This window comes from Galeopterus variegatus, unplaced genomic scaffold, assembly GCF_000696425.1.
Source record: "Galeopterus variegatus unplaced genomic scaffold, G_variegatus-3.0.2 Scaffold2219, whole genome shotgun sequence".
In the NCBI taxonomy this organism is placed as follows: domain Eukaryota; kingdom Metazoa; phylum Chordata; class Mammalia; order Dermoptera; family Cynocephalidae; genus Galeopterus; species Galeopterus variegatus.
This window is the reverse complement of record NW_007728330.1, coordinates 287,118-303,934: the sequence shown is the minus strand read 5'-3', so window position 1 is coordinate 303,934 and position 16,817 is coordinate 287,118. Positions and strand designations below refer to the sequence as shown.

Sequence of the window (16,817 nt, the reverse complement as noted above, 5' to 3'; positions counted from 1 at the left end):
CGCTCCTCCCGCCGCCGCTGCTGCTGCTGCTGCTGCTGCCGCCGCCGGGCTCGGGCTCCGGGGCCGACCGGCCTCCCCACTTGGTCTTCGTGCTGGCGGACGACCTGGGCTGGAACGACGTGGGCTTCCACGGCTCCTACATCCGCACGCCGCACCTGGACGCGCTGGCGGCCGGCGGGGTGCTCCTGGACAACTACTACACGCAGCCGCTGTGCACGCCATCGCGGAGCCAGCTGCTCACCGGGCGCTACCAGGTACGCCCGTCCCCGGCCTCCTGCTCCCGGCCCGGCCGGCGAGGCCTCGGGCGCCGGCAAACTCGGCTCAGTCCACCGATCTGGGTCCAAGCTCGGCCGCGACTCGCCCCGGCAGTGGAGTCCTCGCTCCTCCCGGGCCCGAGCCCGTCGCGGCCTCTGCGCATGCGCGGCTCCGGGCGCCCCGCATCCCCGGCGCCCCCTTCTCCGGGGTTGAGAGTGGCTGGTCTTTCGTTTTCTAAAGGTCAGGGCGCAGGGGCTTCTGGGAATACTAGGTGCACGGCGAGCCGGCCTGCAGGAGGGTCAGAGCGGACTTTGCGGGGTGGAAGGTGAGGATGGAGAGGGAGCAGAGCCAAAGCCAAGCGGAGAATTCAAATGGAAGGTGCCTGCAGTGGGTGCCACTCTGGTCCCCTTTGAACCCAGCGGTTGTAGAAGCGTCTGACTGGAGACTAATGTTTCCAGCTTCTCAAACCCCCTGGAACGAAACCTATCCAGGTTGATTTTTCTTGGGCTGCTGACATTACTTTCAGATTTAAGCTTGTATTGAACTCCTCTGAGCGTCTTCGTTCTCTTTAAAAGCCTCTCTTTAGAAGCATCTCTGTAATTAAAAGAGAAAAGTACACATGTAGAGAGTGTGCATATATGTTAGATGAGTAAGAATAGCAAGAACATTTGCACAGTGCTTTATTGTTTTAAAGTTAATTCTCGAAACAGCCCATAAGGTGGTTTTCTTTAATCTCCTTTTACAGAGGAGGAAATAAGCCTACAGCGGTTCGATGACATGTTAGTCACACAGCTAGAAGTGGTAAAGTTCATGGTAAAGTTCACCTTTCCTGCATCCACTAGTCATCGCTGGTCTGTCAAATTGGACTCTTTTTCTCAGTCTAAGATTGACATTTTTATAAGAGCCTGATGTGATTATGACCATATTAAATACAATAAGTGGGTGTATTAGTCCGTTTGTGTTGCTATAACAGAAATACCTGAAACTGGGTAATTTATAAAGAAGAGAGGTTTATTTGGCTTATGATTCTGGGACAGCTGCATCTGGCACGGCCCTCAGGCTGCTTCTACTCATGGTGGAAAAGCGGCAGGCAGCTGGCGGGTACAAGCAGATCATATGGAGAGAGGAAGCAAGAGAGGGCAAGGAGGTGCCAGGGCCTTTTAAGCAACCAGCTCTCGCAGGAACTAATAGAGTGAGAACTCACTCACTACCCCTCCTCCCCCAGGGAGAGCATTAATCCGTTCATGAAGCATCTGCCCCATGACTCAATCAGTTTCCAACACTGCCACATTGGGCATCAGATTTCCGCATGAGTTTTGGGGGAACAACACATCCAAACTCCATCAGTGGGTAACACACGCATACCTCCATATATATGTTCTGTTTATTCAACAAACATATTTTGAGCTTACTGTGGTAGTTGCAGGGGATATACGTGAACCTTGCCCTCCCAAGTATGTGTTCCCATAACCTTTCAGATTGACCCCAGCCTCATATCCTGAGATCAAGAGAACAGAGGGTTCACAGATCTGTGCAGTGGTCTGAAGACTAAGAGGAAAGATAGCATTTTGCTAAGGGACTGAGAAGTAGCTGTAACCACGGTTAGCAATGGAGATAAAGGATGGTTCCCTTCCCCATCAGTGGTCAGTACTTTCCGCAGTTCTATGTGTAACCAGGAATTCCTACTCTAATGCAAATCTCACCCTGGACACTTTGTAGGACTAAAAGGATGTGCGAGTAAAGAAGGAGAAGGAGGGAAGGCAAGGTCTGCCCCAAAGGATTCTGCATTGGTTCTGGAGTGAGAGAAATGAACTCAAATTGCAAAAGAATGGAAGCGCCAGTCATTACTCCAACTTCCTTTCAACTGACTTGAGCAGGAAAGCAAATACCACACTTCAAAAGCCTGTTCATATACTTGGCTGCTTTTGTCCCCAGACATCCTCCTCTACTAGTCACCAACATTATCTTGGAGGGAAAACCTGAGTATTTAGAGTTAGGAAGTGAAGGAAGGGTAGAACCTGGGTACTCCAAAAATGGTTTAGAGACCTCTCAATGTAGCTGACTCTAAAGCAGGCTAGCCTCCCCAAACATTTTTCTTGACTTTTTCCACCTACTTTATTCTGTTAGAGTTCATGAGACCCGATTAGAAATTATTTTGGGTTAGCAAGCATCCTCTTTTAAAGGAGTAAATATTTCTGGTTGGGCTATGGAGGCTCAGTGCCCTCAGATACTATATGCTGGTCCTGTTCTGAGCACTTTGCAAGTATTAGCTCGTTTAATTCTTATAACAACCCAAGGGGTAGGTACTAGTAATATCATTCCCATTTTATAACAAGGAAACTGAGGCTGGATGAGGTTGAAAAACTTGCCCAAGGTCATGGCTAGTAAATGGTGAACGTGGATTTGAACTGGGCACTGTTGCTTAAGTGTTGGTGCTTATAATCACTACACCAAACTGCCTACTCAGAATTATTAAAAATATCACAAGCTGCTTCATATATAAATAATTCCCCTATTGTTTTTGGACATTTAGGTCTTTCCTAAACATCTCAATTTAAAAAATTAACCTATCATATTTCCAAGTTAGGAATTTCCTGTATTAAGTGTAAAATGATCATAGATTTATTTCTGAAAGAGTCATTTGTTGTGCATAATTTTAAGCAATAAAATGATAAAATTTGTTGACTATTTCAAAATTAGGTGCTTGAAAGAACTTCTTAAGAGTCATGTCTGTGAACTTGGCAACCATGCTTTAAGTATTTGGAGATCCCCTTCCCTTAATTATCTAACTTTAGATTAGAAAAGAAAAGCACTGAGTGATAAACAAGCCTAGACTGACTGACTGGACTTGGTACTCCCAGGAAATTCTGAGTTTTAGTTTTTTGGCTTACAAAAGTATTGAATAGAGAGGACTAGTTAGGAATTATGAGATATAGGTTTCAGTCTTGGACGTGTCAGTCTTTGAGCTCGCTGGACATCATTTCTACATCTATAAAATATAGGAGTTGGGCTGAACTCTAAGGCCCCTTCTAGGTCTAAATTTCTTTGACTCTAAGGCTCTTGTGTCCATTGGGAAAATTTCTAACTTGGCCCATGCACATTATCATATCGACTAACCCCATCTATTGGTAGAAAGAGACAATCTTGCCCAACACTGTGCCTTAAAAGTTGCATGTGCTACTTGTTATGCTGCCAGGAACTTATTTAAACAGGAACGTGAATTCAACCTTATATATTGAGACGTTTAATTGTTCAGAATCCTCACAAATGAAGCTTCTAAAACCTGCATGCTTTGGTGAAAAATGCATAGAGCTTGGGTTGGGATGAGGAAGCTCTGTTTAACTTTGTGAGGAACTGCCAAACTGTTTTCCACAGCAGCTGCCCTATTTTACTTTTCCACTAGCAATGTATGTGGGTTTTAATTTCTCCACCTCCTGGCCAATACTTGTCATTATCTGTCTTTTTGATTATAGCCTCCTAGTCATCTAGTGATTTTGAAACAATATCTCATGGTTTTGATTTGTATTTTCCTAATGACTAATGATGTTGAGCATCTTTTCATGTCTTATTGTCTATCTTCTTTGGAGAAATGTCTACTCAGATCATTTGACTATTTTTTAATTGGGTTATTTATTTTTTTATTGTTGAGTTGTAAGTGTTCTTTATGTATTCTGGATGCTAAATCCTTATCAGATGTATGATTTGCAAATATTTCCTTCCCTTCTGTGAGTTTTACTTTCTTGATAGTGTGCTTTGATATACATCAAAAAATTTGAATTTTGATGTAGTACAATTTGTCCGTTTTTTGGTTGCTGTGCTTTTGGTGTCTTATCTAAGAAACCATTGTCTAACCCAAGATTATGAAGATTTACCTTTATGTTTTCTCAGAGTTTTATAGTTTCAGCTCTTATATTTAGGTCTGTGATCCATTTTGAGTTAATTTTTACATTTGATTTGAGGTATGTGGGTGCATATCGATGTTTAGTTGTTCCAGCACTGTTTATTGAAAAGAATATTCTTTCCTCATTGAATTTTCTTTGCACCCTTGTCACGAATCAATTGACCATAGATGTTTGGGTTTATTTCTGGAGTCACAATTCTATTCCATTCTTCTGTATGTTTATCCTTATGCCAAAACCACACTGTCTTGATTACTGTAGCTTCATACTAGGTTTCAGAATCTGAAAGTGTGAGTTCTCCAATTTTGTTCTTTTTCAGGATTGTTTTGGCTATTCTAGGCTCCTTGCATTTCCATATGAATCTTAGGATCAACTTAACCATTTCTATAAAAAAGGCAAGTGGAATTTTAATAGGGATTGCGTTGATCTGTAGATCAATTTGGGGAGTATTACTACCTTAACAATATGTCTTCCAATCCATGAACATGAGAGGTCTTTCTGTTCATTAGGTCTTCTTTAATTTCTTTCAACAATGTTTTGTAGTTATGCTAATAACCACAAGTCTTGCACTTTTTTGGTTACATTTATTTCTACTTATTGTATTAATTTTGATGCTGTTGTAAATGGAATTGCTTCCTTAATTCCATTTTCAGTTGTTCATTGCTGTTGTGTAGAAATGCATCTGATGTATGTGTATTGATCATCCTGCTGCCTTGCTGAACTTATTAGTTCTAATAGTTTGTGTGTGTGTGTGTGTGTGTGTGTGTGTGATCTTTAGGCTTTTCTGTATATGAGATTATATCATTTGAAAATAGAAATAGTTTTACTTTTCTTTTTCAATATGGATGCCTTTCATTTTCTTCTCTAATTTCCCTGGCAAGAACCTCCAGTGCAATATTGAATAGAAGTGGCAAGAGTAGACATCCTTGCCTTATTCCTGATCTTAGAAAGAGAGCTTTCAGTCTGTCCCCATTAAATATGATGTATATATTACTTCTTTCATTCAACACATATTTATTGAGCAACTAGTTGTGGCAGGCATTGTGCTATATTCTGGGGATCTCCTGGTTCTTACAGTCTGGTGGGGTTGAGGGAAGGGAAGGAGAAACTGAGATGACGGTGGAGTGGGAGGATGAAATAAATACATGTAAACGAGTAAGTAAAGTGAGTTTAAATGGCATAACAATAAATGTGGGGAAGAAAATAAAGTAGGTAAAGTGATAGTGACTCAGGAAGGTGTCTCCAAGGAGGTGGTATGAGCAGAGGCTTCAATGAAGAGGAGTCAGCCATGCAAAGATCCTGGGAAAGAGAATTTAACAAGGAGGGACAAGCAGCAGAAGCAAAGGCCCTGAGGCTGGAGTGAGCTTGTTCTAAGAATAATGAGAAGGCCATTGTGGCTGGAACTGAGTGAATGAGGGTGCCAGAAGCACCCCAAGAGCTCAGAGAAGGAAGCTAGGCCTCCCTGGACCTAATGGTGCCTGTTCATGATAAGATGTTGAAACTTTTTTGTTTCTGTTTTCATAGTAATGTCACACTGAAGGCTAGTATGTACTAAAGAATGTTTATAATCCAGCAGTGTTCTGAATCAGTATATTTTAAGAAACCACAGTCAGGTACCATGTGGCATTCTTTCTACACATGTAATTACAGTTAGAATTAAATTTTACATTTTATCTTTTTTTTTTTAAAGTAAGCTTATTTTAAAAATTGTCTCTAGGAAATAAATTCAAAAATCTCAAATATAAAATATATATGAAGATCCTTTCATCCTGTTTCCCAGCCCTCCTTCTCATAGGTAGCTCCTGTTTATTAGTGTTTGGTATCCTTTGGAGGCATGTTATACATTTAAGAAAATAGATTTTATATTTATTTTCCCTTTGTTCAGAATCTCGAGATTAAAAGTATTAATTTAAAAGTCCTTCAGCTTTTCTAATAGAATTTGTATATTGCTTTTAGTTCAAATAGAAGTCTTGAACATACTAATTTTCCATATCCTTACAAATTGACTTTATTCAATATAAAATATTCATTATGTCTGTGTTCCCAGTACACATTTTAATTGTGGTTGCTTGTTCTTTTATTTTTTTTTTCATTAAATTTTTATTTTGTCAATATACAATGTATATGATTATTATGGCCCATCACCGACACCTCCCTCCCTCCTCCCTCTCTCCCCTCCCCCCCAAGAATGTCCCCCAGTACACATTTTAATTGTGGTTGCTTGTTCTTTTATTTTTTTTTCATTAAATTTTTATTTTGTCAATATACAATGTATATGATTATTATGGCCCATCACCGACACCTCCCTCCCTCCTCCCTCTCTCCCCTCCCCCCCAAGAATGTCCTTTCCGTTTGCTTGTAACAACTTCAAAAAGGTATAGTTGTTATATCTTCTTCCCCCCCCCCCCGGTTTTTTTTGTGTGTGTGTATGTGGGTGAATTAATTTGTTTATTTTTTAGCTCCCACCAATGAGTGAGAACATGTGGTATTTCTTTTTCTCTGCCTGACTCGTTTCACTCAATATTATTCTCTCAAGGTCCATCCATGTTGTTGCAAATGGCAGTATTTCATTCGTTTTTATAGCTGAGTAGTATTCCATTGTGTATATATATGTGGTTGCTTGTTCTGAGGTCTGACTGCTGCATTAGATTGCCCTACTTGTTTCTGGCCTAGAGAAGTGCTCAGTGTTGAACATGTAAATGAATGAATGTTCTAAGAACTTTAATACAGGAGCAATTCCTGAAATAACTCACTATCCTAATTAAACTCTTTAGGACTGTCATGTCATTTCTAGGCCCCCTGCCTTCTTTTTAAGAAATTAAAAAGATTAAAGGATAACAAAAGTGATAGGCTGTAGTGGAAAGATTTTTTTTTCTGGAGAAAAAGTAAAGAAAAGGAATGCTGGTCCTCATCTGGGAACCTTCTTACCTTGGGGACTGAGGGGGCCACTCCACCAGAGCTCTATAAAAGTTGGCAGAGAATAGAAACAATAAAAGATGAACTCTAAGGTTTCATTCTTAAGGGACCCAGGCCATTTTTCTTAATCATGTTGATAAACGGACAAGGCACTTTCAGTCACCCATGAAGCAGAACCTTGGACAGGAAATGTAGGAAGGAGCTTGTGCAGGAGCATCATGAGTGATTTTTGACTTTTGCTTCAAGTTTGCTTTGAGACGTGGACAGGCGAGACCCATGGCTGCAGCAGAAGAGGGCCTGGCGAGAGGAAGGGCTCTGCGGAGGATGCCCTTCGTCCCTGCTTCTGTCCACCTTGCTCTCTCTGTCCTGCCTGCTGCCTCTCATGCTTGCCTCTCAGTCAACTCCTGCCTGTGGTTGCCTCTCCCTGGACTCTGCGATAGAAGTGGGGCAAAGAGGAGGGAAGGACTGGAAGAAACGGGCTTGGGGAAGGCTGCTTGTCGCAAGTTGGGAGCGAGCATAGGACCCCTTGGCAAATGCATTGGAGGAAGGAGCGATCAGAGGAGCTGTAGCCCAGAAGCCATTGGCGCCCGGAAGAGAAAGTACTTGTTAGTCTTTATTTCTGTGCTTATTTAGGGAGAGAAACAAAGGTTGAATTAGCTCCATAGTGACAAGCGAGATGGCCCCCACTAAACCACATCAGGGCTCCAATGCAGGGAGTGATGGCGTGTCCTGCTCTGATGTGTCTTCTGATTTCACTAAAGCCAGAAGTCCTGTCTAGGCCTAGCCAGAGCCAAGAGGCATTTTCCCAGAAGGGAAGGGGAGTCTGGAGGCCTTATTCTGCAAGTATTGAAGATAATTTGAAGAAACAATTCCAGGTTTTACATCGTATACCTCCCAAGAATTTGGAAATGAGGAAATAAGGAAATAAGTTTGAGGTTGAGTAGAATATAACCAATTGACTAATGGGATTTTTAGTTGATTAATTTATGAGGTTTGTTATTTCAAGAGCTGCTACTCTCTGGTTATTATCTTTTATTTTTGTTTCCTTAATCATATCACCTTACTAAAAATCTCTTTTCTTCAGCTTTCTTCATATTCTCCTTTATTTTCATTTTGGGGTTTCTGTTGGATTTATAATTTAAACAGAGGAAGGCACTGATACCATTTCTGCCTGGCTTATTCTTTTTACAAACGACATCCCTTTGTGGATTTAGTCAGAGATTTGCACTCTTTACTAATCAACACCAAAATAAATAGACCCTTAAAACTGTCAGTGACACCAGCCAGCTCTGCAGCCTGAGTATGAAAGGCCAGGCCAGATGGCAGAGCCAAGCCCCTAACACACATAATGTGCGTTCTGTAGCTCTTGGCTTCAGCAGCCTGGGCAGCTGACTGCTTTTTAGAAGGCTTTGGGGGGAGGGAGCAGATTTTCCACTATCCATTTGTTCTGTGGGGCATTTCCAGGAATAAACCTGCATGGCACAAGTGGTGCTTGACCATGGTTAAAACCTGCAGTGAACTGGCCAAGGCACAAGCTAGAGATTCTGAACTCCTGGTTAGCCACCAGCATGTCCAGTGATTGTGTTCGCGTCATGAAGTCTCCCTCTAGGCCCTCTGGAGAATTGCCCATTTTTCTGAATTTTCAAGTGTGATAGCAGGAGGTGTTGCACAAATATATGGGTGCAGTTTAGGTTGGAATTCATCTCGTACAGGTCAGGCTGACTGAACAGAACCTCCCTTCTGTTCAACTGGGTATTATCTCAATGGTATTGAGGTCAGGACAGACATAGTGTTCACTGCAATATGTGTAGCAGGGGTTTACTTAGCCCCTGGCAGAGTTTATTATAAGTGTGGCTGAAATATTGTGCTCTGAGCTCTCAAATAGATAATTAATTGATAGACTGCCTGGACCTCTGCAGTGGATTGAATTATGTCCCCCTAAAACTCCTTGAAGTTTGAATTGTGTCCCCCAAGTTTTACGTATTAGAAACTTAGCACCCACTGTGACTGTAAAGAGAGTGGGAAATCCTATTATGGTAATTGTAAGGTGGGGCCTTGAAGAGGTGATTAAATTATAGGGCCATGTGGTGGTGAATGGATTAAAAATGGTGGTCAGGGTGTGGTTCTGAGGGCTTTAAAAGAAGAGGAGAGTCTCTCTCTCTCTCTCATTCTCTTGCTCTCTTGCTCTCTTGCTCTCTCGCTCTCTCTCGCTCTCGCTCTCTCTGCTTCCACCATCTTGCAGTGTCGGACCTGTGGTTCACTGTTGCAGCCATCAGATGGACTTTGGACTTCCCAGCCTCAGAAACTGTAAGCAATACATTTTGTTTTCTTTATAAATCACCCAGGTGCAGGTATTCTGTTATAGCAACACAAAATGGACTAATACAACCACTGAAAGGGGATTGGAAGAGATTCTGATGTGGGAGCCGCCATCCTCCTCTCCCCCAGCAGGAGACTGGTTTTTCTCTCTCTCTTTTTTTTTTTTTTAAAAAAAAAGATGACCGGTAAGGGGATCTTAACCCTTGACTTGGTGTTGTCAGCACCACGCTCACCCAGTGAGCGAACCGGCCATCACTATAGGGGATCCGAACCCGTGGCTTTGGTGTTATCAGCACCGCACTCTACCGAGTGAGCCACAGGCCGGCCCCAAGGTTTTTCTTGTTTAAGCTCACAAGACTACACTGCAAGTGTTTCCTAGGTCTGCTGAGGATGGAATAACTCACTGGACCAAATAAATTGTTATGGGCAACAAACATGTAAACGAGAGTTTCTCATCAGTTCTCTCACAGAAAGAGCCCAGAAACAAACCAGGTTCTCCAATGGATTTCCAGACCCTCTGCCTTTGTGGAGGGTATCCTTGGTGGTCAATAAAGTCTTAGAAGTTCTTTTTTGGGAGAGAATTTGGTTTAATGAAGAAGAGACAGCCACACATGGTAGACAGAGAGGTCACCCCTTTGGTTTTCGTTTGTTTGTTTTTTTATTGAATCATAATTGATTATAGATATTTTTGGGATTCAGTGTTGACATATGTTGATCAAATCAATATTACTAGTATATATTTTGTTACAAATTTTACTTATTCTTTTTTTTTTTTAACCTCTCTTGAATGGATTTAGAATTACACTTTTTTAACCGAGTTTTTCAGCTTTTAGATAGGTAGACTTTTACCTTTGGATTATAAAGAAAACATTCTGAAACAATCAGATCACAAGCTAACAAACACTAATTTCCTCTATTTTCTTTTTAATTTAATTTAATTTTATTTATTACAAATATTCATGAGATATAAAGCTGATTGTTCTCTATCCTGTCCATGATGTGGGGGCCAGATTCATACTGGGGGCATATCCATTACTAGAAATTACTTTTGTACCCTTTGTCCCCTCCCAATTATCCCCCAACCTACCTCCCCTTACCCTTCTCCTCTCAACTCCAATTTGTAGCCCTAGGCATGTTCCCTCCCTCTCTTGGATCACGGCACTACTGTGGTCTTTCTTTCCTTCCTTCTTTCTCTCTTAGCTCCCACATATGAGTGAGCACATGTGGTATTTACCCCTCTGTGCTTTGCTTGTTTCGCTCAACATAAGTTTTTCCAGGTTCATCCATGTTGTTGCAAAGCTCAACATAAGTTTTTCCAGGTTCATCCATGTTGTTGCAAATGGGAGTATTCCATTATTTTTTATGGCAGAGTAGTATTCTGTAGTGTATATATACCACAGTTTCCTTATCCAATCATCTATTGATGGACATTTAGGTTGGAAATTGTAGTTATTCTTTATGCCCCTTGTCCAATCTCTCCCTATTCCCCTCCCCCTCCCCCATCCCACCACTGATAAACCTAGATTTCTTCTCTCCCTCTGAAAGAATAATGGTTACTCGGTTGATTTGTTGCCTAGATGATCTGTCCAATGCTGAAAGGTGTGTTCAGGTCCCCCAATATTATCATAGAGCAGATGCTGCTTCTGTCACTCTGGAATGGGCTTTGTGGAGAGAGACATCCCCTTCTTTTCTTTGGTCTCTGCTGGTGACTGAGAGGTAACCCCTTTGGACTTTCATATATATAGGACCTTCTCCATTCATACATACTCTCTGGACATTGAAGATGGTTGGTGGAATGGAATTGTTTTAGATTCTGTCGTGTTTCCAAGGGCATTCTTATCTTTTCCTTTTGATTCCTGCTGGCACTCTGTCTTCATCCTGCCCCTTGAAGCATGGTGTGGGTCTATAGTTCTGTACTAAACCGTAGTGCTGGGTTGAAACCAGCTTGGCATTTGCCTGTTTGCCGCTTCTCTACACATTACAGCTACCTTACTTCAGATAGTGTTTGAACAGACCAAAAACATGTTTTTGGCTGTCATCCAGAATTTGGCTTCCACTTCCCAATAATGCCATAAAAATGCTCTGTCAAATAAATTCTCAGTAACTGGGAAGAACAAATTCCCTGCTCCATATGATTGTAGATAATGGAGGCAGGCTTCAGCTGACCACTGGCTTGGGGCCCATGGCTTAGGAAAACCAAATCGCAGAGCATCGTTTGGCAGTGCTTTCTAGCAATCAGATATAATTCTCTGCATGTGATGGATGAGCTCTCCATTTAAAGAAATTTGCACATGGCATTTATCTCCACTGGGGCTTTTGGATTCCATAAAATATTATCCTTACTTATCCTTCTTAGTTGCCAATTAGTATATACTATGAAGTTTTTGAGTCCAGGATGAGTTTTCTATTAAGTAAACTTCTGGCATTAACCACAGAAAGAATCCTTTGATTTGGAGTGTGCATGTGTGTGTCTGTATGTGTCTCTGTGTGCGTGGGTATTAGTCCATTTTCTGTCACTTAGGACATCTGCAACTGGGAAGAAATGAAATTTATTTCTTCTAGTTCTGGAGTCTGAGAAGTTCAAGGTCGAGGGGTACATCTGGTGAGGGCCTTCTTTTTGGTGGCAACTCTCTGCAGAGTCCCAAGGCAGTGCAGGGTATCACATGGCAAGAGTGGTGAAAATGTGTTAACATGCTCATTTGCTGTCCTTGCAAAGCCACCAGTGCCAGTCCCATGATAACTCACTCATTCATTAACATATTAATCCATGAATGGATTAATCCATTCATGAGGGCATTGCCCTCACAATCCAATTACCTCCCAAAGGCTCTACCTTTCAACACTGCCACACTGGGGATCAAGCTTCTGCATGAGCTTTGGGGAGGGGGGACAAACATCCAGACCATAGCAGTGTGTGTGGTATGGGTGGGTGGGTGGTTGGGTGTGTTTTGAGAGCAATGTTTCCCTTTCCCAGCTTGGATATTATAACATCCTTATCATTTAGGGACCCTGCTGGAAAGAGATGGCACATTCAAACTAGAATAATTTAGGGGGGGGGGTTATTTACAAAAAAACTATTCTAAAAAGTGTGGAAGTATGGGAGAAACACAAGGGATACTGTGGTAACCCAGTGGAGGTGTTACTACCCCTAGACCAGAAGGGAGGAAAGGAAGGGGCAGTTACTAGCACTTAGAAGGAGAGAGGTGTATAGAGAAGGCTGCTGTCGGAGTGACCTTCAGTAGAGTGACCAACACTTAGCCAGGTTGACACAGACTGGCAGCCTGAGGGCACTCTCTGTCTTCCTTCCCTCTCACCTCCTGTCAGGGCTCCCCATGGGCTGAACCCAATCAGAAACCAGAAGGCACAGAGTACTTTGATTTTGTCCTCATAGGTCCCAGGGTAGAGAGCAGGACTGAGATGGCAGAGTGGATCTGGAGAGCAAGCAGGCATCTGGCACATACCCCATGTAGGTGTCCAGTTACTTCTAGGAGAGGCATAAAAATCTCAATAGAAAAGTGAAACTCACTTTTATTTTTTTAAACAGCTTTATCAAGGTATGATTGACATACAATAAACTGCACATACTTAAAGTACACAATTTGATAATTTTTGATATGTATATGCCTGTGAACCCATCACCACATCAAAACACATTCCTGGGGGCAGGCCCAGGCTTATGTGCTGCTCTCTGTAGAGCTTCCTGTTATTCTCAAGAGAGCACATTAAAATGTAGATGAGAGGGAGTGATGTGTTATCGATAACATTGCTCACAGTTATTACAGGACAATTGAGTGTTTAGCATATGCTTGGCATTTTATGTTACCTCATTAATCCTCCAAACATCCCCAGGAGGTAGATAATATTTTCCTTCTTTTACAGATGAGGAACTTGAGGCTTACATACTAAAGTTATTGAAGTTAGTAACTTATTGAAGATCCTGTCCAAGGTTACAAGCTAATAAGTTATAGAGCTGGGATGGGATTTAATTCCCTGAGCTGTATGCTATTCTGCTTTAAATTATAAAGCAAGTAAATCACTTGCAAACACATTTTTTTTAACCATTTGTTAATAACAAAAATCACTTGCTACCCACCTTGCAGCTGATGGAAGCAACAGAGAGACATGGCCTGGATTGAGAACTGGCACTGTCAACCTCGGGAGTCCCCAGAGCCCCGTTTATTCTAGGGAAGTCAGGAGCTGCCAGTGCTGGGGAAGGCTGGTGCCTGGTGCAGAACTGAATGTGAGACTTTGAATGTGTTCTTTCATACAAAGAAGAGCACCTCCCTGGCTAGGCAAGGACAAGGAGGGTGCATGTGTCAAGTTTAAGGGAAGGGCGGTGCTGGGCAGGCAAAGAGGGAAGCCCCTGGGGACACCTGGCTGCGCTGCAGCAGGGGGCACAGTGGCATCCTTCGGCACAGGAACTGTGAGAGAACATTGGCTGCTGTGCTGTCCTTCAAGCTCTCCAGGCAATTTCAGGTCCCAGAGCCTTTGAGCTTTTTATTCCTTATGCCTGGATTGCTCCAGATTTTTGCAAGGCTTACTCCCTCGGTGTCTTTAGGTGACTGCTCAAATATCTCCTCCTCAGAGAAGCTGTCTTTTGCCACACTATCTCAAAGTGTCACCTCTGTCGCTATCTCCCTCTCCTACTTTATTTTTCCTCATACCAATGATCACTATCAGACATTAGAACATCAGTTCTCAAACTTTTTGGTCTTAGAACTTCCACACTTGCTTAAACATTATTGAAGACTGCAAAGACGTTTACATGGGTTATACCTTTAAAAATTTGCTGTATCAGGGGCCAGCCCGGTGGCGCACTGGAGAGTGTGCCGCTTGAGAGCGCGGCGGCACTCCCGCTGAGGGTTCGGATCCCATGTGGAGACCGGTTCCCGCTCACTGGCTGAGCGCGGTGCGGGCGCAACACCAAGGGTTGCGCGGTGCGGGCACAACACCGAGGGTTGCGATCCCGTTGCCGGTCCCCGGTACAGGCGCAACACCGAGGGTTGCAATCCCATTACTGATCAGTAAAAAAAAGACAAAAAGGAAAAAAAAAATAAAAAAATTTGCTGTATCAGAAATTAAAACAGTCTCGCCATATACCAAAATCAACTCAAAATGGATTGAAGACTTAAATATAAGACCTGATACTATAAAACTCCTAGAAGAAAACATAGGGGAAACACTTCAGCATGTAGGACTGGGCAAGGACTTTGTGAATATGACCTCAAAAGCACAGGCAACAAAAGAAGAAAATGAACAAATGGGATTATATCAAACTAAAAGCTTCTGCCCAGCAAAAGAAACAATTAACAGAGTGAAAAGAAAACCCACGGAATGGGAGAAAATATTTGCAAACTATGAATCCGACAAGGGATTAATGTCCCAAATATACAGGGAACTCAAACAACTTAACAGTGAAAAATTTAAAAAGCAACCTGATTGAAAAATGGGCAAAGGAGCTGAATACACATTTCTCAAGGAAGATATATGAATGGCCAACAAATACATGAAAAAATGCTCAACATCACTAAGCATCAGGGAAATGCAAGTCAAAACCACACTGAGATATCATGTCACCCCAGTTAGACTGACTATTATTAAAAAGACATAGAATAACAAAAGCTGGCGAGGATGCAGAGAAAGGGGAACCCTCCTACACTGTTGGTGGGACTGTAAATTAGTGCAGCCATTATGGAAAACAGCATGGAGGTTTCTCAAACAACTACAGATAGAACTGTCATCTGATCTAGCAATCCCACTGCTGGGTGTGTACCTGAAGGAATGGAAATCATCATGTCAAAGGGATACTGTGCTCCCATATTTACTGCAGCCCTATTTACAATAGCCAAGATATGGAACCAACCTAAATGTCCAGTGACAGACAACTGGATAAGGAAAATGTGGCATATATACTCAGTGGAATACTACCATAAAAAAGAATGAAATTCTGCCATTCGCAGCAGCTTGGATGAACTTGGAGAAAATTATGTGAAGTGAAATTAGCAAGGCACAGATAGAGAAATACTGAATGTCCTCACTTATAAGTGGGAGCTAAAAAATAAACAAATAAGAGAAAGAAAGAACAATCACAATAATAGGTTGAACTTTCGAAAGGAGAGAAGAGAACTGTGGTTACTAGAGGTGAGAAAAGGGGAGGTGGAGCAGGTTAGCAAGAAATTAGTTAATGGACACGGAATAATTTTGTTTTCTTATGATGAGTATGCTGATTATCCTGATTTGATCATCACATACTGTACATAGGTATTGATATTCAACTCTGTACCTCACAAACATGAATAATCAATTATGTTTCAATAAAAGATATTAAAACAAATTTTTAAATGTTTTCATTCGTTGAAAAACAGCAATAATAAACCTGTTACATGTTAATGTAAATTATGAAAATAGCTGTATTTTCCAAAAAACTGATTAAGAAGAGTGACATTGTTTTCCATTTTTTGTACATCTTTTCTGTTAATAGAAGATGGCTAGATTGTTCCATCTGCTTCTGCATTCAATCCACTGTGATATATTGATGTGGTAAAAGTTGATGAGGAAAACCTGGCCACACGTGGATTTGTAGTTACAAAAGGAAGGGATATTTTAATGGACTTTTCCTATAATTGTGGATATTCTATTTTAATATTACACCAAAGCTCAACAAGTGTTTTCCTATACATTAATTGTTGTATGGGCCTTGTATTTTGGATATTCTTGTGTGAGCCACTCTCATGCAGCAGTCAGATGCTTTTTTAAGGAAAAGTTTGTAAGGATACTGTGGGCACTCAAGCGGAGGGGGAGGGGGAAAGCATTCCCTAGCAATATGGCGTCCTTCCAGGTTCTTCTCCGCAGTAGAAGCCCGCCGGTGCCAGACCTCAACCAGTCACAGGTCAAGGCTCACCTCCTGCCCAGCCCCGTCCAATCAGCTACCGCCCCGTCCACCCCCTATCAAAACCCAGAATGCAGCTCCCTATAAATATACGCGCAGTCCTTGAATAAAGTTGAACTTCTCTGGCGAACTGTCAGCTCGGGTCCTGTCGTCTTATCAGCTTGGGTCCGTGCGCCCTTTCAAAGTTGATCACTGTCTTTTGAGATTATGGTTTACGTAAAGTGGAATAAGAAATGTGAATCATCAGTTTCATTATACTGTTAAATAACCCCTAAAAAATCAAGTCTTTAGGGCCAGCCTGGTGGCGCACTGGATAGTGCGCCGCTTGGGAAGTGCGGTGGCGCTCCCGCCCGAGGGTTCGGATCCCACATACAGACTGGTTCCCGCTCACTGGCTGAGTGAGGCGCGGGAGCAGCACCGAGGGTTGCAATCCCATTGCCGGTCCCGGTCCGGAATGGGGGCGACACTGAGGGTTGCGATCCGTTGCTGGACACGGAAAAAGACAAAAAAAAAAAAAAAAAAAAAAAAAAAAAAAAAAA

At 42.2% G+C, this 16,817-nt stretch overlaps 1 protein-coding gene across 1 annotated transcript in view; it reads left to right on the top strand.

Annotated features, from left to right (window-relative positions):
* Positions 1-11: 11 nt before the first annotated feature.
* ARSB (arylsulfatase B) overlaps positions 12-16,817 on the top strand; it is a gene marked incomplete at its 5' end in the record, with an annotated part of 211,183 nt that continues 194,377 nt past the window's right edge. Inside the window, one exon of the mRNA XM_008580953.1 lies at positions 12-254. Coding sequence (XP_008579175.1) covers positions 12-254 — 243 coding nt within the window. The remainder of the gene's footprint in view (positions 255-16,817) is intronic.